This window comes from Bactrocera dorsalis, chromosome 1 (assembly GCF_023373825.1).
Source record: "Bactrocera dorsalis isolate Fly_Bdor chromosome 1, ASM2337382v1, whole genome shotgun sequence".
In the NCBI taxonomy this organism is placed as follows: Eukaryota; Metazoa; Arthropoda; class Insecta; order Diptera; family Tephritidae; genus Bactrocera; species Bactrocera dorsalis.
This window is the reverse complement of record NC_064303.1, coordinates 5,700,928-5,723,288: the sequence shown is the minus strand read 5'-3', so window position 1 is coordinate 5,723,288 and position 22,361 is coordinate 5,700,928. Positions and strand designations below refer to the sequence as shown.

The 22,361-nt window shown below is 34.1% G+C and overlaps 5 protein-coding genes, 2 non-coding genes and 1 pseudogene across 9 annotated transcripts; 5 read left to right on the top strand and 3 right to left on the bottom strand.

The window, feature by feature from the left end:
• Positions 1-362: 362 nt before the first annotated feature.
• On the top strand, positions 363-2,820 carry LOC105232439 (ran GTPase-activating protein). Its single transcript, XM_011214118.4, has 7 exons — positions 363-624; positions 710-1,391; positions 1,452-1,653; positions 1,716-1,874; positions 1,934-2,035; positions 2,109-2,288; positions 2,343-2,820. Exons 1-7 carry the CDS (start codon positions 519-521, stop codon positions 2,673-2,675), a joined length of 1,764 nt encoding a protein of 587 aa, XP_011212420.2. The 5' UTR covers positions 363-518; the 3' UTR covers positions 2,676-2,820.
• Positions 2,821-3,115: 295 nt separating this feature from the next.
• Positions 3,116-3,188, top strand: Trnav-cac (transfer RNA valine (anticodon CAC)). Its single transcript has one exon. It is a non-coding gene; the product is annotated as a tRNA-Val (tRNA).
• A 339-nt stretch (positions 3,189-3,527) lies between these two features.
• On the bottom strand, positions 3,528-9,305 carry LOC105232438 (actin-binding protein IPP). Of its 3 annotated transcripts, XM_019992508.3 has the most exons (7): positions 9,122-9,305; positions 8,870-9,064; positions 8,044-8,563; positions 7,756-7,947; positions 6,254-7,095; positions 5,926-6,181; positions 3,528-5,866 (listed from the first exon to the last, which is right to left on the bottom strand). In XM_019992508.3, exons 3-7 carry the CDS (start codon positions 8,506-8,508, stop codon positions 5,732-5,734), a joined length of 1,890 nt encoding a protein of 629 aa, XP_019848067.1. In that variant the 5' UTR covers positions 8,509-8,563; positions 8,870-9,064; positions 9,122-9,305; the 3' UTR covers positions 3,528-5,731. The 3 variants fall into 3 exon arrangements, with proteins under 3 accessions (XP_019848067.1, XP_011212419.1, XP_011212418.1); XM_011214117.4 differs by lacking the exon at positions 8,870-9,064 and having other exon boundaries at positions 9,118-9,297; XM_011214116.4 differs by lacking the exons at positions 8,870-9,064; positions 9,122-9,305 and adding an exon at positions 8,635-8,799.
• Trnav-cac (transfer RNA valine (anticodon CAC)) lies at positions 7,269-7,341 on the top strand. The gene has a single exon. It is a non-coding gene; the product is annotated as a tRNA-Val (tRNA).
• Positions 9,306-9,493: 188 nt separating the features above from the next.
• Positions 9,494-10,441, top strand: LOC105232436 (exosome complex component RRP41). The gene has a single exon (XM_011214113.4). The coding sequence runs from the start codon at positions 9,614-9,616 to the stop codon at positions 10,361-10,363; it is 750 nt and encodes a 249-aa protein (XP_011212415.1). The 5' UTR covers positions 9,494-9,613; the 3' UTR covers positions 10,364-10,441.
• On the bottom strand, positions 10,423-11,846 carry LOC105232437 (peptide chain release factor 1-like, mitochondrial). The gene is made up of 2 exons (XM_011214114.4): positions 11,391-11,846; positions 10,423-11,332 (listed from the first exon to the last, which is right to left on the bottom strand). The coding sequence occupies exons 1-2, from the start codon at positions 11,745-11,747 to the stop codon at positions 10,439-10,441; spliced, it is 1,251 nt and encodes a 416-aa protein (XP_011212416.2). The 5' UTR covers positions 11,748-11,846; the 3' UTR covers positions 10,423-10,438.
• A 362-nt stretch (positions 11,847-12,208) lies between these two features.
• On the top strand, positions 12,209-14,678 carry LOC105232435 (uncharacterized protein C19orf47 homolog). The gene is made up of 7 exons (XM_011214112.4): positions 12,209-12,372; positions 12,522-12,693; positions 12,777-12,919; positions 12,997-13,188; positions 13,254-13,573; positions 13,641-14,004; positions 14,070-14,678. Exons 1-7 carry the CDS (start codon positions 12,354-12,356, stop codon positions 14,390-14,392), a joined length of 1,533 nt encoding a protein of 510 aa, XP_011212414.1. The 5' UTR covers positions 12,209-12,353; the 3' UTR covers positions 14,393-14,678.
• A 4,621-nt stretch (positions 14,679-19,299) lies between these two features.
• Positions 19,300-21,272, bottom strand: LOC125776059 (rabenosyn-5-like; annotated as a pseudogene).
• Between the last annotated feature and the right edge of the window lie 1,089 nt (positions 21,273-22,361).

Genomic DNA, 22,361 nt, shown 5'->3' with positions numbered 1-22,361 from the left:
TGTTTTTTGAAAGCGGGGCTTGAACTTTTGCACACCAGCTTAGATTACATTTAAACAGTTGTGTTAACATTTTAATGTTAAGTTTTACATTACTGTTTGGTTCAATGAATTAATTTCATATTTTAAGTGTTTGCATGTATTTCAGTTTCTATATCAAGTTTTATAAACTTATTAACACCATCATTTAGATATTACTGCTACTTAACAGCTAACCTATATCGGGCATTCCATAACGTGCTAAATTATATTTGAAAATTCCTTTATTATATTTTTTATGTAATAATAAATTTGGCTACCCTAGAAAACCACCCCAACATATTGCATGCAATATTTTGCTATAAGTGTCACCCTGTTGCTACTATCTTGACAGCTGCAAAGCGGCGAAAAAGCGGCTTTTTTCTTAATAACCTACAAAACAAGCGTTCCAACAAAAATATTTGAAATTTGCAAGCATTGTAAAGATTCGCAAGTGTATGATTTAATTATTTTTGCAGTAATACAGTTTTACGTTATCTATAATGTCTAATTTTAATTTCGGAACAATTGCACAAGAATTGCATGATGTGCAGGAAGAGGGGCTCTCGTTTGAGGATAAACAACTAACTTGGGATACGGCAGAGGATGGTAAGAGTGGAGAATAACGCATAACAACAATCGTTTGAGAAAAATAATTTGCTAAACTATAAAAATTACATATGTATTTACATAGTCGCTGATATTGTTAAGGCTCTGGAAACAACAAAAGTTGTCCACTACCTAAAGTTGGGTGGTAACACCTTGGGCATTGATGCGGCGGCTGCTATTGCAAAAGGCCTTGAGAAGCACCCCGAATTTCATAAAGCATTGTGGTATAATATGTTCTCAAGAAGACTCAAAACCGAGACACCATTGTCACTAAAGCATTTGGGTAATGGTTTAATGGTAGCCGGTGCCAAACTTACAGTATTAGATTTGAGTGATAATGCTCTGGGTCCAAATGGTATGGTTGGACTAGAAGATCTCTTGCGTTCGCCTGTAGTTTACTCATTACAAACATTGCGTTTGAATAATTGCGGTTTGGGTATTGGCGGTGGTCAAATGCTTTCAAAAGCTATATTGGATTGCCATAAGAGCAGTGTTGCTGCCGGAACACCACTTAAGTTGAAAGTTTTTATTGCCGGTCGCAATCGTTTGGAAAACGATGGTGCTAAAGCTATAGCAAAAATATTTTCTACACTTAAAACTTTGGAAGAAATAGCAATGCCACAAAATTCCATATATCATGTGGGCATTGCTGCTTTAGCTAGTGGCTTCAAAGAGAACCCTAACTTGCGCATTCTGAATTTGAACGACAATACAGTGACTGAGAAAGGCGCAGCTTCACTAGCTGAAGCATTTGCATACACGCCAATGTAAGTTAGCAAAATTGTTATAAAGTTATTAGTTGAAATTATTGTATTTCCCCAACTTAGGTTGCAAGATATTAATTTTGGTGATTGTCTGCTCAAAACTCATGGCGCCTATCATTTTGCTGAGGCGTTAAGCGAAAATCACAATCAACTCGAGGTGGTTGATTTAGGGTTCAATGAAATCGGCGCAGACGGCGGTGTTGTTTTGGCTGAAGCTTTACAAAATAAGACGAATTTAAAGAGGCTTAACTTAGATGGCAATCAAGTAAGTGCTGCTTATTTGAGCCGAAAATTTTTTTCACTTATGGCATTCAATTATTTTTTTAGTTTGGTTATGAAGGACGTGAGCGTGTTAAGGAGATTATAGAGACATTCGCGAATCCAAATGCATTAGAGAGCCTTGAAGAAGATCAATCTGAGTGCGACGATGATGAAGATGAGGATGGAGATGACGACGATGAAGAAGATGATGATGATGAAGAAGATGTACGTACAAGCTAAAGTAAATAAATAAATGTAATAAATATTATTTAAAAATTGTGTAGGATACTACTGAGGAGGTTGATGAAGATGAGGAATACCAAGATGAAGATGCCGACGAAGAGGGCGATGAAGCGTACATAACATCTCCCGCTTTTACAACAAATGTAAAAATTTTCAAATATCATATTGCAAAGTGTCTTTTTTTTTAATTGATTCGTTTCTTTATTTGATTAACAGATGTTTGGTGCAAATGATACTTTTATGTCTGCTAAAAATGTTCAATTTGTTGAACAAGCGACACCAGCAAAGCCAGTTACCGTTGAATCATTTTGTCTGAGTCAGAAACCTTGCACCATACAAGCATTCGAGTCACTGCAGGAGACAGATAAATTGAAGGCCTTCAAAAACATTGTTGAGGTAATTTATAATAATATTATTTTTATAATGTGTATTCAATATTTTATTTATTAGCAATTCACTGACGATAATCGTCTGCTATTGCTCATTTTTACGACATTGAAATGTGCACACCTCTCTGAATCATCGCCAGCGGCATTGGATTTGGCGAAAGCGCTTTATAAAGAGACAGTCGACTATGCTGTGGAGACGAAACAAGAGCGTCGTGTTTTGAATTACATGCTGATGCAGCTGGGTTTGCTGCGCAGCGAAGAAAAGTTCACGAGCCCCTACGACTTGAAAAGTTGTCGTTACGCGCTACGCGAGACACTTAAGTCTAATCCACAGTTTGGCAGTGAGCATATGCGTAACGCTTTCAATGTTTTCCTAAAAGAATTGGATGGTTGAAACTATAGAATGTTAAGAATTTCATGTATCTTTGTAAGATTTTAAAAAAATAGATTGTATAAGTTATGATTCCCGGTTTAAATTATAATTTTGCATTAACTGACGGTGCCAAGTTCAAATATATATAATTCATACAAAAATGCAAGTATTTATTTTTCATTTATGAGATTTCTTAGCAATTTTTTAATACACAAAAGATTAAGATCCAGGTCAAATGAAGACTACTGCTCCATTTTCATCATATTTCTTGAAATTATTTCTGGAATGTTTTTCTGCCGCTAAAAACCAACAACATCAAGTATAAATTTTTATTGCTCAGAGGCATTCTGTGTTAGTTTACATTAATGCTAACACAAATGCAAATTTTTGTAGGTTTTTAAGCGGTATGTTCTTATGAGAAATACGACTGAAGTGAGCAGTTTGAGGCTGAGAGTGTAACCGTTTCCGTAGTGTAGTGGTTATCACGTGTGCTTCACACGCACAAGGTCGCCGGTTCGAACCCGGCCGGAAACATTCTGATTAACTGTTTCTTTTTAATTATTTTTCTTTTATTTTATATTTCTATTGAAATGAGATAGTTTTCGGTCAGTTTTTTAGTAAAATAATTTTTTGTATACTGGACATATGATTATTATTTCTGTTTGTCTATCTGTAAATATTCAAACTTGCCCCACAGTTTATGAGATACCAATTTGAAATCTTACCCCTCCTTTCTCACAGAGAAGCTGCTTATTTGTATTAACCGCCGATTTCGCAAGTCTTTGTATGGAAAACTTTTTTTTTTTGACAAGGCATCGTCACATTTGGCATGGATTATTCTATCAGATAAAGGTACAATCTGCAAACAAATGGTTAGATGGCGATATTTGCGTAGGATAATATAAGTTTTTATTAAGAAGTACACACAGCTTTTGTACATATTTATATTATTTTTTATTTGCTCTTTCTTATAGCTAGTGATAATGTTAATACTTATGTCTGTACTCTATTTAGTCATTTGATACAACAATTTATGTGGCATAATTTTATTTGTTAGCTTCGCAAGAGTTTGATTTTTTATACTCTTGCAACATGTTGCTACAGGGTATAACAGTTTTGTTCATCTAACGGTTAAGCTAGAACAACCAAATTTATGAAATCGGACAAATCTAACAGGTTTTATGAACCCCTGGTTTATATCCTTACATGTTGCAAGAGTATGTAATAGTCGGTTATACCCGAACTTGGCTCTTCCCTACTTGTTTTATGTTTTTTTATTTTAGAACGATCAGATCGATTTTACACAAACTTAAAAAATAACAATTACATAATATTTCTGCGATTATCTCATATGTAAGTATATTCAACTAGCAGCGCAGTTTTATAGTTCGTAAAGTGACAACATCAATAGTACTGTTACATATACATACATATCTGCTTCAAATAAAAATATATATTTTTTTTTGTTTTTTTTTTTTTAGCAATGCGTTAACGTTGAAAGTTTACTTTATATATGTATGTATACATATATATATTATTTGATTTTTTCTCAGTTTGAACATTTCTGAAAGCAAAAATGATGAGCATAATTTGCTGCTTTTATTACAAAAAAAGACACATTAGTTCAACCATAAATTAGACGTGTCACATAACCTCCTTCCATTTTAGTATAATAAAAGCTTTTTTAATACAATTAGTTACAATTGTTAGTTACAACATATTCACAGATAATTTTGTATTTGCAGTTATTATAGACAGTGCTAACGGTATTTTAAATACGCACTACAGGATTCCTACATACATACATTTGTTGTGTTTTGTTATGAAAAAGACACCGTTATATGTAAGTTTGTAATTTTAAATATTATAGCGTTTCAAATTAACTTTGTAGTCTTTTTAAATATTTTTTTTGTAGATACGGTGAATTTCGATTTTACTTACTAAATTTGACATACATACATATGTATGTCTGTATTTATTTATCTCATTTAGGTTTTGTTAACAATTACAATTGGAAGCCTATTTGTTTACTCCATTTTAGAAAATGCTGCAAGGTTTGAATAAATACATAATTGCAAGAACTTTTCAACAGTCTTGGCGCTCAAAAGTTCAAAAAAACATTAAATAATATATTGATCGCTTTGGTATCATTTATTTAAGTATTGATGTTTACGTGCCAATATTAGGCACTTTCAAAACAATTTGCGCATTTTTTATATTAATTTTATGTGTAGTTGCCGTTTTATTTTTAATTTTCAGGGTTGCAAATTATGCAAAAATATTTGAATTAACATTCGAATTAGATATTATTTATTTCGTAATTCCGAAAATCTTAGTAAATATATAATTCAGAGTTGAATCCCAAATACCGAACCAAAAAATAAAGAAATTTTTGTTAAAAATACCGGAACGAAAAAAAAACAATTACTTCCAAATAACTAAAAATCTTTAAACTATTCCAGTTTTTAATTTGAAAACAATTTCCTATTTGTTACTCAAATTTTTAAAACAATAATATTTTTTAAAAATTTTCAATTTTTAATTCCAAACAAAATTTTTAAACTCAATGATTAAAACAAAAATTAGAACCATAAACTTTTTTGTTGTTGTTCCAAAAAGGTAAATTCTAATTTTGGAATAAGCAATTGAAAATTTAAATTATAATAAAAAATTGAAACTAAAAATTGAATTAATTTTAATGCAAAATTTTTGGAATTAAAATATTTGCAACCCTGAGAGTTTAATCAAACTGCATATTGCAGGGCGTTCCAATTTGCACTATAATAAATGCATAACATACAAAAATAATATTTTTAAAATAATATGAATAGTTGTGGCTTATTAATGCGAAATCTTAATTTTAATTTTATATGTAGAATGTAAAAAATGTTTTAAAAAATCATAACATTATGAAATCAGGAAATACATATAATACAAATGCATACCCTATCTATCGTATATTAAATTTATCGCATACGTTTTGTAAAAGACTTTATAATTTTCACTAAACGCACAACGATATAAACGCAGCAGTTGTTATTGCCCAAAAGTGTCACGTTGCTATGCATAAATATGCGTTAAACAACGACAGCGCCAGCCTCCGAGCGCCCAACAGGCAAATCGGGGCAATTCTTCCAAGTGTCAGTCAGGGGATCATATGCTTCCACGGCGTTGATTGTGATATGAGCACGATAGAAGTTATCCTCACACGGCTGAAACATTTAAAACATTAATTAATAAAAAAAAAATTAAAAAAAAAGTATTAACTAACCTGATCGCCGCCAGCCACATATAGTAGGCCATCAGCAGCAGCTACAGCGGGTATAGCACGTGGTACAGACATAGAGCACACACTCTCCCACTTATTATCGTCGAAACTGTAACGCTCAACTGTGCTCAGCACATCCTGTGAACTACTGTTGCCGCCCACTACGTAGAGATGACGATTTAGCACGGCTACACCCATTTGACAGCGGGCGGTGCGCATACGTGCCATCGGTTGCCAATCGAGAGTTATGGGGTTGAAACTAAAGTTCAAAAAATACATACATATGTCAAAATTTAATCACAAATGAGAAGAGTAATTCAAGTCTACGCACCTTATTAAATCGGGCAAATGACGACTTGACGTTGTGCAGCCGCCAACTATATAAATAAGTCCTTCAAAACTGACTACGCCCATACTAAAACGCGGTTCTGGCAAATCGCCCAACTTGCTCCATGCATTTTTTTCGGGATCATAGCACTCAATTGAACCACCTATATCGTCACCTAACCAGCCGCCCACCGCCAGCAGTGTGCCACCAAAGGTGCATAGACCAAACTCACAACGCGGCACAATCATTGGTGCTATCGGTGTCCAAACATCAGTTTGTGGGTCATATACTTCACCATTAGCCAGAATTTGAGAACCACGTTCGCCACCTATGACATATATTTTCCCATTCAATGCAGCCACACCAGGCAGAATGCGTCCGATTTCCATTGGTGCCGTTTCCGACCATTCTCGTCGAAAGATATCGAATTTCGCGACTGTTTCAAATATACAATCGGATGGTGTCCAGTCACGTTGCGACTCACGCCGCGAGCCACCAATTATATAGATGTTCTTTTTAGCTTGTTGACGCGGACAGACACGTAGTGGCACTAATTGGCCACGCTTCGAGGCTATATCGCGACAAATAGAACGTAAGGCAATCTTTACGGACATATCGCGGCAATCCTTCAATGCCTGATCGATTACTTTGACGGGTACAAGTGCTAAACGCACATGTGATAGCGTGTCGAAGACGTAGCAACGACGTTGAGTAACATCATGTTTTATCCAACGTAGGGCCGCTTGGAAAACTTGAGATTCAGAATCGACACGCAGTTGCTCGGAAGTCAGTAGCTGAGCGAGCAGAGTTTGTGGTGTGTCTAAAAATTCATCTTCGAGGGTTATCTGTGCAAAAATAAACGTAATTTAATTATTTTTTATCTTCATTAATATACATACATATGTATGGTATATATTGGATTTGTAATAAATAAGTAATAATTTGGCTAATAAAATATTTTATTTTAATCGTTGGCACTGTAATATTAAATGTGTTAAATGTCAGATCACTCACAACCGTTTCCGTAGTGTAGTGGTTATCACGTGTGCTTCACACGCACAAGGTCGCCGGTTCGAACCCGGCCGGAAACACATCAAGTCGCGAACTTTATTTTTTAATTATTATTATATTTACACATTATTACATTTTTTCTTGAAAATACATATCGTCACCTGAAATGCAAAATAACGTATCATCAAAAAATTCGAAATCGAGTGTCTTATTTATTACACTACTTCATATTACACACATAATATTACACATGTTCAACATTTTCAGGTTCTGCGGTCAGATATAAACCAGTTTTAATCGATATTAAAATTTTGTTTCACTCATGTTCCATTTTATTTCGTGTTTCATTCATGCCACTTTAAATTTCTGAAAATGTTGTTACGTTATTTTGCATTTCAGATGACGATATATTTCCTTATATTTTAATATATTAAAACTAAACTTGATATTTTCGGTACAACACTTAAATTAACAGATATTTCAATTCCACTTACCGCCGGAAAGTTTGAGTGCACAAAGTTCAATGCACTTTTCTTTAAAGTCTCACAATTATGAGCTTCTGCAAAGCGGAGAATGCCCAATGCGTTGGTGGCATGTAATTCGCGGCATAGAAAGTCGCAGCAGCCGTCAACAACTTCCGGCAACTGTAGCATATCAGCTGCAGCTAATAGCTCTTGAACATTAGACTGCAAATAAACAAATATCAAATATGTCAATAAAGCAAATACACAAAAAGTGCTAATTATTTATTTATAAAATTAAATTAAAATTTTTTAACGCACCTGCGTAATTTCACATCGTCCTGTATATATAAAATCCAGTAAAATGCTTAAGATCTCGCCATCTATGGTGTGTAGCACCACTGACTTTTGATTCACCTCATTCAAACCAAGTTCAGGGCGGAACATTGCCTCAAAGTAGGCGCTGGCCGCGCTTAATACAGCCCTATGTGCATTGAATGTAATACCACCAGCAACAATTTCTACGTCACAGAAACGCGATTCTGCACGTAATTGATTTAAATTGGCTAGCACTTTGAATGGAAACTGTGCATTGCTGTAACAAGGCAGTGAAGCGCGCTGCTGTGCACCTGCATTGCTTACAGCACCACAAATATCACTTAAGTTTGAAGATGCTGTTGCAGCAGCGGCCGATGTATTACTTTCACCTTCGCCAGTTGTACTATTGCCATTGTGACAATTTGCATTGAATTCGTTGTGTGGCGAGTATGTCTTCAATGGTGGCATTATTATGTGATCCTTAGACTTAAACCGTTGTTTTGACGTGATTAAATGTTTTAATCTAATGTAAATACAAAAAAAAAACGTAATTATTCCAAAAATATATATCAATTATTAAATATAATTTATTACTTATGCATTTTTACGTTGAACGCAATTCAAAATATTGTATTTGCGTTTCTTCAACTTGTATCAAAACATATAATAATAAATTTTTTACATGCATACGTATACGTACGTATGTATATTAATATTATGGATAAGCAAAACATATGTATGGGTAAAATGTGCAACGCTCTTAACTCTGTTAAGCAGAAGCTAGAGTTGCGTCGCATTCCCTTTCTCCAATAATCAACATTACAATTACATTTAATTAACTTTAATTGGCGCTGTTGGCCACTGGCACTATCGTCGGTCTCAAATTTAGTGTTGTGAATTACAATTTTGTAACGCTCGCAGGCTCGTAAAAAGAAAATATTGGTGATGGGTGGTGGGCGGTTTTTATTATACTCGCATACATATAGTCAAAACAGCGATTATATTGCGTAGAGAAATTCCTTCACTGCTAAGAGAAAATAACATATTTTTATTTTTATAACACCGCTTATAACGTACCAACTTTTTTCAAATATTCACTAAACTTCTTCGTTAACTTTTAATATAAATGTGTTGATTTTCTTTATGTTTATTGAAAATAATTCGTTTTATTCACTGTTAAACGCCCATTGCATTTTTTACATGACTTCACTTTTGACACAAAATACCAGTGATACCAAGTTTCTTTGTTTACGGAGATCAAAAAGTCCTCATTTATGGCAATCCCTAATGAAAATTTTCAAACACTAATGTTGTAATCACATTTTAAAATTTATAACTTTAAAAAATGTATGTATTTTGAATATTATTTATTAAACTCAAAATTTAAATGTAAAAAATATTTTGAACGATTTTTAAACATTTTCAGTTTCTCTATTACGACCCTGAGTTGACATTTGTCAAATCCGACAAAACAAAACAAAATTGACACTGCAATATCACATCTCGTGCAATTTCAATACAAAACAATTTGTTTCCTGTTTTAACGAAATAAGTTTTAATTTTGTTGAAAGAAATGTCTAATTTTGAATTACTTAGCGAGCAGGGTTTACGTCTTGATGGTCGTCGCCCTCATGAACTCCGTTGTATCAAATGTAAACTCGGTGTATTTGAACAACCTGACGGTAGCGCCTATTTGGAACAAGGTAACACAAAAGTGCTTGCCGCAGTTTATGGCCCTCATCAGGCGCAAAGTAACAAACTTGATCTTAATGAAGTGGTTATAAATTGTCAATATAGTATGGCGACATTTTCTACTGCGGAACGTAAGAACAGACCACGTGGGGATCGTAAATCACAAGAAATTACACTTTACCTACGACAAGCATTGAGGGCTGCCATAAAGACTGAGTTATACCCACGTTCACAAATTGACGTATACGTAGAAGTGTTACAAGCAGATGGTGCTAATTATGCCGTTGCTCTAAATGCCGCCACCCTTGCGCTTGTCGATGCTGGTATTTGTCTTAAGGAATACGTTGTGGCATGTACCGCGTCATTGAGTAAAAACAACATACCCCTTACGGATGTTTCGCACGTGGAAGAGATGTCAGGAGGACCCACATTAACCGTCGCATCTTTACCAACATCTAATAAGATCGCATTCATGGAAATGTCACAAAGATTCCATCTTGATAACTTACCAGCTGTCATGGAGCAGGCGTTGAACGGTTGCCGTGAAATACAAGCGATAATGGAAAAAGAAGTACGAAAGCATTTGATGCAAATGGGTTCTGCTGGCGACTGGAGTAATATTGCTAAATAAGTTCAAACAAAATTTAAATGTAATGGATAAAAGTGAAAATTAGTTTATCAAATTAAAAATATTTTGAATAGAAATTTATTCGTTCACATTTTTCTTCGCGCCTTTTTCCGTTTCAGCAACTAACACTTCATATTTATCAATTAAATCAACTAGTTTTGCACGTCTATATTCTACAGCGACACGTTTTATAAGTCTCTCCAAGCCTTCACCGCCTTCGAAGAATTCTTCTAAATTATGCACTGTGCCGTTGGATATACGATGATCTGTAATACGATCCTGAACGAAGTTGTAGGTACGTATTTTCTCGTTACGGTTTAAATTTCCTTGCTGTGCTTTGCGAGTGCGTTTTTCGTCTGCTTCTTTACTTTCCAATTCTCGCTGCACCAGTTTTGCTTGTAAACGTTGTATAGCACGTTCACGATTTTTTATTTGCGAACGTTCAGTTTGACATTCCACTGCTAAACCTGTTGGTAAGTGGACTACTCTTACTGCCGAATCTGTAGTGTTGACGTGCTGACCTCCAGCGCCACTCGCTCTTTTAGTCTCAATTTTTAAATCTTTCTCAGATATATTAATATTTACATTGTCCGGACGTGGAATTACTGTAACAGAAGCTGTACTCGTGTGAATTCGACCAGATTTTTCAGTTGCAGGCACCCGTTGTACCCTATGCACTCCACCTTCATATTGCATTTGGTTAAAGGCTTCTCTATTCTGCACAATAACATTACCATGTCGTAAGCCACCGATACCTGTCTCCTCATTGTCGATAGTTTCATACGACCATCCATTATAATCAAAAAAGTTTGTATACATGTCAAAAAGCTCACGGGCAAACAGCATTGCTTCTTGGCCACCGGCTCCGGCATTAACTTCAAATATTAATGAGTTATATGTTTGTTCTTCGGCTAACATAAGCATCTTATCAAGTAATGTTTCTTCCGTTTGGCGTAAAATATCTCCATATACCTGAAAAATTTGAAAGGTATTCATTAAAATTAATATATATGCATATTTTTACACCTACTTCGTTTTCTTCTTCAAGAAGTTGTCGCATTTCCACATCCTTTTCATTTTCAATATCTTCTTGGCTCGCAAGTTTAGATTTTAATAAACGATATTGCTCTAGAGCAGATACAACTCCATCTAATTGGTTTAGACGGGGTAATGTGTGCGGTGTGGGATTAATTCGCAAGTTATAGAATTCAACTCGCAAACTTTCCAAATATTTTTGCGTTTTTTCACTTGATATATTTAGGGAATCTTTAGTGGCTAATGTGTTGGTAACCGAAAGCAGTCGCTTATGTCTGTATAGTGTCTTATTCGGTAGCAAATACTTCATTTTTTGCACAGTGCTGAGTGCTAAAAATTTTCCTAAAATCATCTTGTACACAGAAAAAACTAATTTTACTGTCTAGCCTTACTATAACCACTTTTGGAAAACTTTATTTTCATTTAGAGGTTAATCTTATTTACAATAACAATAGTCAGCTGTTATAGAGAAAACAAAGGCGAGATGCCACCAGTTTTGCCGGTCTTCAAATCACGTAACCATACTGAAGTTTTTTTATTATTACTAAGATTATTAAATATTTTTTTCTATTAATATTTTTACTTTCTAGTTAAATAATAAAAATGCAGAGGAAGGCAATTTCTCAAAAATTTACCTAGCTACTGATTTAGTCGAAATTCTGACATTTCGGATTTACCACGAATAGTGTCACAATTTCATTTTCATCTGTCAGAATTTTAATTTTTTACCGTTTCTGTGTGCCAAATGCCTAAGTAATTATTCTTTAGCGAACTAATCGTTATGGCAACCTCAAGGGATATTCTGCTTGACATTTGTAATGACATTCAATGGCTGCGATTCGGAAAGCAGATAATTATTTTTAGCTTTTGATATTTCGTCCGTGAAAAGTGCACTCATTAAAAATATTATAAATATATTTAAATATTTTAAATAAATGTGCTTGTAAGTGTTACGAATATGTCTAACGCAGCAGCAGGTGTGTAAAAGTACTAGTGTGATTTTAACTAAGTTAAAAAAACTTACTTAGTGTTGTGGCCTTAAGTGTGGGCAGACTTGTTTATTTATTTATATGTTCAAGATATCTATGCAAAATAGCCTAACTAATATTGTTAATTTTTTGAATAGCACAATGGGTAAAATTCTTCAATGCATCTGGTATACCTTCACCAGCGGCAGCCAGTTACGCACATATATTTGTGGAAAATCGCATACAAAATGATATGTTAATGGATCTCAATAAAGAATATTTACGAGAAATGGGTATAACACCGATGGGCGATATAATAGCTATATTAAGGTAAGTTTGATAAAAACAAATGTTTGAAAAATTATAACACTCGAAAAATGTGTTAACATCACCTATTTTATATGATAAATTAGGCATGCAAAGACTGTGAGTGATCAAACTGCTAGAGAAAAAGTGCTCACCAATTCGGAAATGTGTGTGCCCATTGCAGCCGTACCGGCAAACCCTCATTTATCACAAGAGCGTCCATCAACAACTACCACGATTAGACTAAAATGTAAGTTAACAAAATTTATCAAATGTTTTTGTTGCAGCTGTTTATTATTAGAAATTACTGTATTATTTTTATTGCAGCTGTACCAGTAACATCAAGTACTTCAACCACAAGTAGTAGTCGTGTATATCTAAAGTCTTCAGATGAATTGGGTGAACCGCTGCCAAAGCAAACTCGACGCGTTTTACCAGAGCATGAAGGTAAATATAAAATAAAGCTTCCCTCTGGTAGCACAAAGCGAAGCAAGGAAATACTTGCCAAAAAAGAAAAATGTAAGTAATTCTCATTGATTAGCTATTATATTATTTCTTTACTAAAATGTAATTTTACTTTTTAGTATATTCACAACGTGAAAGCACACAACGTTCCGATGTATTTGAACGTCTAGCAAGAAACTCTTCATCCACTATAGATTTGGCTAAAGACGATACAGATGATGGCGAAATTAGTAGTGGAAGTAGTAACAGTAACGCGAAAGCAGCAACTATACGCAATGTACAAGTACGAGTAACTGGTGTCGGTGGCAACAATAGTAAATCAGTTGCTGGTTCATCTATATTTTCACGTTTGGGAGGAAAATCTCAGGAAGATGCTGATAATGATTTAATCATAGCTAAACATATTAAACCAATATTAAAAAACACTTCGAAAACAACAGTAAGTTCATACATATACACATATGTACATATCAAATAAAATTAGTTAATTAATACTTTGTCTTTAGAGTCGTTCTACAATCGTAAAATCGAAGATCGTAACTTCAAATATATCGCCTGTACGCATACATCCACAAAAACAAAAGGTTATACTGGTGAAGAAGGTACCACTAAAAACAAACGAAAGTGACGACGACGATAATAATTCAATGTATGGTGATAATGACATTGATATGGATGATATCGTTACCAGCTCAAATGCTGTAAGCAGCAGTGAGAAAATTGTGAAATTCGCGTCAACCGCAGAGGTGCATGAAATAGCATCGGAACCGCGATTTAAACAATCTCCCAACGAAAGAAATTACAAATCAAATGGTGGAAGTGTTTATCAAGGCAACGCTGCAGGTGGCGTAAAATCAAGACTGGGTTTGAGTAAGTTACACGCATTTTGAAACTAGCTGTGTATAACTAAACTGATACATTTTTTTCACTAATAGACACGATCTTGCATACCACAAAGAAAACGTACAACTTAAAGGCTGCCAGCAATATTAATGCAAAATCACGCATTAGCCCCGTCAAAGCAAAATCTTTGCGATTGAAGTCAGATGAAATTCTGATGCGTCAGGAATTACCAGTACATCGTCGATTGGGTGGTGCAAGCAATATTAGCAGTTCTACAGCACAAGGCAAATCGATGTCGGCACTTACAAAGCGTGTCGGTAGAGTTAATATTTCTAAGAAATCATCTCCAATACAAAGAAAACCACTAAAAAGTTCAGCGTCATCAGTTTTTGACCGTTTAGGTTTTAACAGTTAAGTTGCTATTGTCTCGAATAATTTTTAAAATTTTCTAATGTGTGAAAAAGAGAAAATCTTTAATTCACGTTTCAAATGTCTATCACATAATTGAGGCAAAAATAAAGAAGTAATTTGAATTTGCTTCGCGGTAATTTTGGCGTTTTAAATGCAAGCAGATCAACCAAAACTTTCTTATTTAATAAAAAATCACACTTTTTGATTATTTAGAGTTGTTTATATACGTTTATGACTAATAGTAGACTAACTGAGACTGCAAAAAATGAATAAAAAATTGCTAAAATTAATATTCGCATTTTGGTATATTTTATTTGAGGTTTTTATTATAGAAAACTGTTAGTACTGACTAGAGAATGTTAATACATTATAATTAATGTTTTTAATTAATAAATAATGTTAATAATTAATTAATAAATAATATTAATCATCTACTAATAAATTTATTAACATTCTCTGGTTTGACATTTGCAGAAATCTGTTTACATTGTTTGAGGTTTACAGAGTTGTGTTTACATTGTGTGACACTTTATTTTAACTTGTAATATGAAGGCTAGGAAGGAAAATTTTAAAATAGTTTCAACACTAAATTTCTAAATTTTATACATACATACATATGTACGCAAAATACATTCATAGTTACATTTTAATATATATTAATTATATATATTTTAGATATTACCTTTGTTGTAAATTTTTTATAAAACTTAATTGCGCCTAATTAAGCTTGTTTGATACAACCACATATTGTTGTGGATTTACTTTCTTCACTACATACATACATACATGTTGTTTTCCGTTTTATTTTTCAGTGAATTAAGGTTAGGGGCTTGCACTGCCTGTTGCAAGTTTTTCTGTGAAGGAGTTTCTATTGTCCTCTTATTATATTTCCTTTTATTTGGCGGTTTCTTTGCACTCGCTTGCTTTGAATTTGAGGCTTGCACCGCCTGTTGCAATTTTATTGAAGTTGTCTTCTTATATTTCCTTTTATTTAATGTTTTCTTAGTAGTCGCTTGCTTTGAATCTGAGGTTTGCATTGGCTGTTGACAATTTTTTTGTTTTCCGTTGACGCCGGTTGTTGAAAGAGTTTCTATTTTTGCCTTTACGACACCTGGTGATAAGCGTGAAGTTGTCTCCTTATTAATTTTCCTCTTATTTGATGGTATCTTTGCATTCGCTTCTTTTGAATTTGATTCGACGAATTTTTCCTTCGGTTTTTTTATTAAGTTTTCCTTATTGGCTGATCTCAGTATTGTATTAGTTAAGTTTCGCATCATGTTTGGCTCCGAGTTTGATGATTTGCATATAAACTTAATTTCATCATCGACCATTTTTTTAAGATCCTCCAGTCTCTTTCCCATCATAGAAATTTGTTGTTGATTGTGCGCCAGATCTAAAGATCTAAAAGGCTCTATCAGTGCCTGTTGGAACGGCAGAGGTACATATCTAAAAGGTCCGTTTAGTGGCTGTTGGAGCGGCAGAGGTACATATCTAAAAGGTCCGTTTATTGGCTGTTGGAGCGGCAGAGGTACAGGTCTAAAAGGTCCTTTCAGTGGTTCTATCCGTTTAAAGCATGGTTCAACCATTGGTTGCAGAGGTATTGGCGGCATTGCAGAAATATCATCCAAGTACTTTCTTGCCACAGCAGGTCCTCTCGGTTGTTGTTGTTGTAGCGGCTGGGGTACAGGTCTATAAGGTCCTTTAAGTGGGTTTATTCGTTTAATGCGTGGTTCAAACATTGGTTGCAGAGGTTTTGCAGAGATATTATCCAATATAGGTCTACAGGGTCCTTTCAGTGGTTCTTTTCGCTTCACCTTTGTTTGCCTAGATGTTAGCGATGGTGAAGAGAGGTCTGGCATGTCTAGCGGTTTATTTTTTATTTTATTTTCAGTTTTTGTTCCAACAATAATTGCTTTTTTCCCTGGACTATTGGTATCTGACGTCTTAGACTTTAGAGCCTCAACTTTAAAACGTTTCGGTTGATTGGTTAGGCCATCTTGCCTTTTTAATTTTGTTGTATTAATTATTTCTCTGATTACTCCGAACTTTTTATGCACATAACACACAGTATCAAAATTTTGACGCGCGTGCATATTGGTGTTTAAACGATTAAATAACATTTTATAAAATTTGATACATATGTATATGTACTTGCGTGTCAATTAATTTAGCAGTTTTGGAAAATTTTTATTGTACATGAATTCCTGGACATTGCTTGAGATCACTTATGTATTGCTTGTTTTTAGTTGCTTCAAATACGTCCCGTTTTCTTGCTTCAAGAATTTGCAAATAAATAAAAAGAATTAATGATGTATTTTATTTATTTTTTTACTTTTTTTGTTGTATTCGAATTTAATTTTTAAATTAAAATATACCTCTGCTATATAATATAATATGTGTTCTACAATATTTACTCACTTGTTAGGCGGCAGCAGCCTAGCTAATAAATGACTTGCACCTACAAGTTTTTAATTTCCATTAGCTATCCTTCTTAATTGTTATTTGACTGAATTTCCGTTAGTTTATCATTATTCCTTTTGTTGCTTTACTTATTTAACGCCAAATAACTGCTGAGTAACTTTGAACTTATTCTCTTCGACGTTTATTAAGTTTATCATCACAAAAACAAAATGAACTATTTAACAAGCGAAGCCGGTAAAAAAACGAATATATGAAGTCGTAATTAAGGGAGGGAGTAAGGTTAATTCCTATAAAACAAGGCCCATTTTTATATATTTTTAGCAGCCACTTAAAATCTGTAGGACACCTCATAACTCTCTGCCTCTTAGGAGGTTTCGACATTAAAATTTTTGGGTTTGGAGGAAAAAAGGCGATTAAAAAAAATGTTTGTTGTATATCGAGAAATATTAAAAATTAAAAAAAAAATAAAACCCCACTCCATCCCATATCTTATGACTATTAAATATCAATTATTATATATGGAGCTATAATACCGTTTACTGACTCCAAAATTTTTAATTCTTTAATATTATAATAATAATTAGTTAAAATAAAATAAAGGGTGATTTTTTAAGAGCTTGATAACTTTTTTTTTTAAAAAAAACGCATAAAATTTGCAAAATCTCATCGGTTCTTTATTTGAAACGTTAGATTGGTTCATGACATTTACTTTTTGAAGATAATTTCATTTAAATGTTGACCGCGGCTGCGTCTTAGGTGGTCCATTCGGAAAGTCCAATTTTGGGCAACTTTTTCGAGCATTTCGGCCGGAATAGCCCGAATTTCTTCGGAAATGTTGTCTTCCAAAGCTGGAATAGTTGCTGGCTTATTTCTGTAGACTTTAGACTTGACGTAGCCCCACAAAAAATAGTCTAAAGGCGTTAAATCGCATGATCTTGGTGGCCAACTTACGGGTCCATTTCTTGAGATGAATTGTTCTCCGAAGTTTTCCCTCAAAATGGCCATAGAATCGCGAGCTGCGCGAGCATCTTGTTGAAACCACATGTCAACCAAGTTCAGTTCTTCCATTTTTGGCAACAAAAAGTTTGTTAGCATCGAACGATAGCGATCGCCATTCACCGTAACGTTGCGTCCAACAGCATCTTTGAAAAAATACGGTCCAATGATTCCACCAGCGTACAAACCACACCAAACAGTGCATTTTTCGGGATGCATGGGCAGTTCTTGAACGGCTTCTGGTTGCTCTTCACCCCAAATGCGGCAATTTTGCTTATTTACGTAGCCATTCAACCAGAAATGAGCCTCACCGCTGAACAAAATTTGTCGATAAAAAAGCGGATTTTCTGCCAACTTTTCTAGGGCCCATTCACTGAAAATTCGACGTTGTGGCAGATCGTTCGGCTTCAGTTCTTGCACGAGCTGTATTTTATACGGTTTTACACCAAGATCTTTGCGTAAAATCTCCCATGTGGTCGAATAACACAAACCCAATTGCTGCGAACGGCGACGAATCGACATTTCACGGTCTTCAGCCACACTCTCAGAAACAGACGCAATATTCTCTTCTGTACGCACTGTACGCACTGTACGCATTCGTGTGGTTGGTTTAATGTCCAATAAAGTAAACTGAGTGCGAAACTTGGTCACAATCGCATTAATTGTTTGCTCACTTGGTCGATTATGTAGACCATAAATCGGACGTAAAGCGCGAAACACATTTCGAACCGAACACTGATTTTGGTAATAAAATTCAATGATTTGCAAGCGTTGCTCGTTAGTAAGTCTATTCATGATGAAATGTCAAAGCATACTGAGCATGGTATAGAGGAGTAGGGAAAGTCCCATTCACCATAGAAAAAGAGCCATTCACAGTACTTAAGCTACCCCTCAAGTGTACTTTTACAATAACAACATCATGGCCACCTCTGGTGAATAAGGGTGGCGAGAGGTTAAAACGGGTTGCAGAAAGCGAAAATGCTATAATATTAAATTATAAATTTATAGTACTATATTTGTACATTTATAAATACTATTTTCAATTTTTGTTATAGAGTAAAGATTTTAGCTGTTATAACAAAAATTAATTATACCTTCATGATATAGATAAATATGCTATATATTTTTAAGCGTTTTAGTTAACTTATTCATGGACAAAATGGAAATTATATTTGATAATGAGTGGACCATAATAGATAACTATTGTGAAAAATTTGATATTACGTACCATAACAATTCGTCTGAACAGTAAAACACATTTTTTATTGTAAGATAAATCAAGAGATAATTATAATAGCCATGTTTTCTATATTTTAATTATAAATTTTTGTAATCACAAACTACGTACACGTTTTAAATGTCAGAATTTAGCTATACGCCTGCGATCAGGAATTCTACTCGTTCCCAAATGGAGTGTTTGACCATCCTAACAGATTTACTATATTATTTTTTAGTTCTAAGCTAAGTTTTTAAATAAAAATTATTCTTAAAAAATTATTTATTGAATTTGCAATATTTATTTAGTAGTAAAAAGGAGTTTAAATTAGCTTACGCAACACTATTTTGACATGCTCAATAGCAATACTGGCATATTATTTGAAAATATTCAAACGGACGGACGGACGGTCAATCTAAAAGTAAGTTATTTAAGTTTTTAATTAAATTATTACTTTATTATTATTTTCACAGAGCAATTCTATCCCGTTCCTGTGCAGGTCGATCGACAGGTTAGTATGCTAGAAGTTTAATTATAGCTAATTACTAATAGAAGGTATATGGGTATATGGTATATGGGTGCAAATAGGCCTCCGGGGGAACCGAACACCCAAAAAAAATCGGTAACGCGCCTAGCTGCATACCTCATGGTGGTGTGGAAAATGCAACATAGGCACTAAAATATGTAAAAAAAAGAAACAATAAATAAAATCTACCGAAATAAAACATTTAGTTACAATTTACTTTTTATTTGGGTTTATAATTATAAAATAGGTAGAAAAAGGGTCCAATTATAAGTTTGTTTTAAGCCAAGTTTGGATACTTTTACTTTGACAAACAATGTTCACTTGCAATTATCCCTATTATAATGTATACAATACTTGTTTTGTAAGTTCTCTAAGTTGCTTGTTTGTAGAATTCCATTTGCAGTTCTCGTAAATTTAGTTCTAATATCTCCACTACTTCGAAATTCATTTCTTGCCGCGCTTGTTTTATATAGCCCTTAATAATATTTATTTGCTAGTGGATCTTCACTTTGTGTATTTACTGGTTGCGCCGACCAATTATCTAAAGATCGCAAGTCAGACTGCAAAGAAAAATACAATAACAGTTACATCGTACCAAATAATATTTAAAAAAATTACCCCGTAAGCATAATCGTTCTCATTATTTCCTCTGATTTGACCGCCGCTAGCGTTATTTGCTAATGCTTGTCGTTCATATGCTTCCATTGCTTGACGGCGTTCAGTTTCAATACGTTGTTTTGCCTTCATTCGTTTACGATCTTGAATTTTTCGTATATCTTCTTCTTCAGGTAGGGGTCGTATTGACAGAATTTTGTCTTTGATTAGTTGGCTGCATGATAAACGTATGGCTTTTTTTAGGGCCCCTTCTCGACTACCTTCTTGACAAGGTAGAGCTAATATACGTTTACTCCGCAAATCGATAGCTTCAGCCACATGACCAATTTTTCCCCTGAACGCACTTGCGTCGGCAATGGTGAAATTAGACTCTCCATCGTAAAGACTACCAACAATTTTTAAATACTTTTCTATATCGGGTAATACATCTTTGCGCAGTTTTTGTATTAGCATAAATTTGTGAAATAAGCGGACGGTATGTTCGACTCTCATGCATTTCTTGCCGAGTTTCTAGTAGCCACAAACAATGGTCACAGGAACCGATACCATGGTGCTGTGGATTTGATTTATTTGCATTTCCTTGATAGCTTCGCTTTGTGATGTAGCCAAACTGGCAAGTTGCACTAATTTTTAAATAAATTATTTTTTATGACATAAGAACAGGAGACAATTAAGTTACTTACATGCAGTTTCTATTGGAAGGATCTTTGAACAATCATTGCACATAATACTTCCACACAAACGGCAGTGATGCTGATGGCGAGCAATGTGAAAGTTTTTGGCGCAACTAGGGCATAATTTCACTGAGCTACCATCCAACCATGTAAAAATCTACGAATTCATAATTAAATAAAAGTAAATAAACATTATATGCGGTTTAAATTAAGTACTCACATTGCGTTCATGTTGTTTTCGCAGTACGGGATCCATTGGTAAATTGGTTAATAATTTATGTAGCCGAATAATCAATTTATTCGTTTCACTTGCATATCGCTCCAGTCGTGGGTTTCTTATCGATGGAAAATACTCCAAATGGTTATACTCGGCGCCAACTTCTTGGCGATCCATAAAATTAAAGATAAACTCGAACAAATTGTTTTGCAAAAACCTTTGTTACTATCATGGTATAGAGGTTACGATGGCAAAAATGTAAATATGGCTGTGAATGAGCATAATCTGGACCCCACTATTTGGCATGGTTGCTTATTTGTTCGTAACATTTTTCTGTGGTGAACATTCATTAGCTTACCACAGTTAAAAAGAGGCATAAATAAAAAACTTAATTTTTCATGTATTTGCTCATATTGTTCTCATCTTTAAGAATATATATTAAAATAAAACGATTTTCTTTTGAAAATATATTAAAGTTTTATATATAACCAATATTTTTGGGACAACTTTTCCATAAATTTTAAGAAAATAACACAATGCAACCATTTTCCGGTAAAAAGTCGGCCATCTTGGTTAAAAGTCGGCCATCTTGGATTCAAATAGAAACTCAACCCCGGACTACACTTGGCGTTTCTACAGTGGCACCTCTCAGCTGTGCCTTTGTTTACATAACATCAGCTGATACTTTCTTTACTCCTCCTCTACCGTGATACTGAGCATCTTTCTCTTTGACACCATGTCTGAAATCCCACGTGATCTGTCAAATACTAATGCATGAAAATCCTAACCTCAAAAAAATCACCCGTTAAATATCGCAGGTAACTACTGTGAAAAGCGACATCTACCTACTGAATAAAAGATTGTTTTGATTTAAAGTCGGCAAAGAAGTTTTCGTTGATAAAGCAGTACAAGAGAAAAATATTAATTTAAATCATAGAACACAAGGTAATAATCTATTTGGTGTTTTTAGCTATAGAACATAGAAAATTAGAATAAAGAATTTAAATTTTTAAACAATTTTTTATGTTCTCTGATGTCGGCTCAATTTTACCTTTACCAATTTTACCTAAACTTTTTTCCAGATGACAATGGACGAACCTGTATGATTTAGCTTGCAATATCAGAAAATATACATACATACATATGTGTCATTTCTTTACTCCTATTGGACGGTAATATACGTTACGAATTTACTCTTGCTAGTTTACTTTGTTAGGTCCGTATCTTTGGATTGACAAATAAAATCAACACTGTTTAATTTAATTCAACAACACTTTATTTCACAACTCGTCTACACTATAGCAGTTT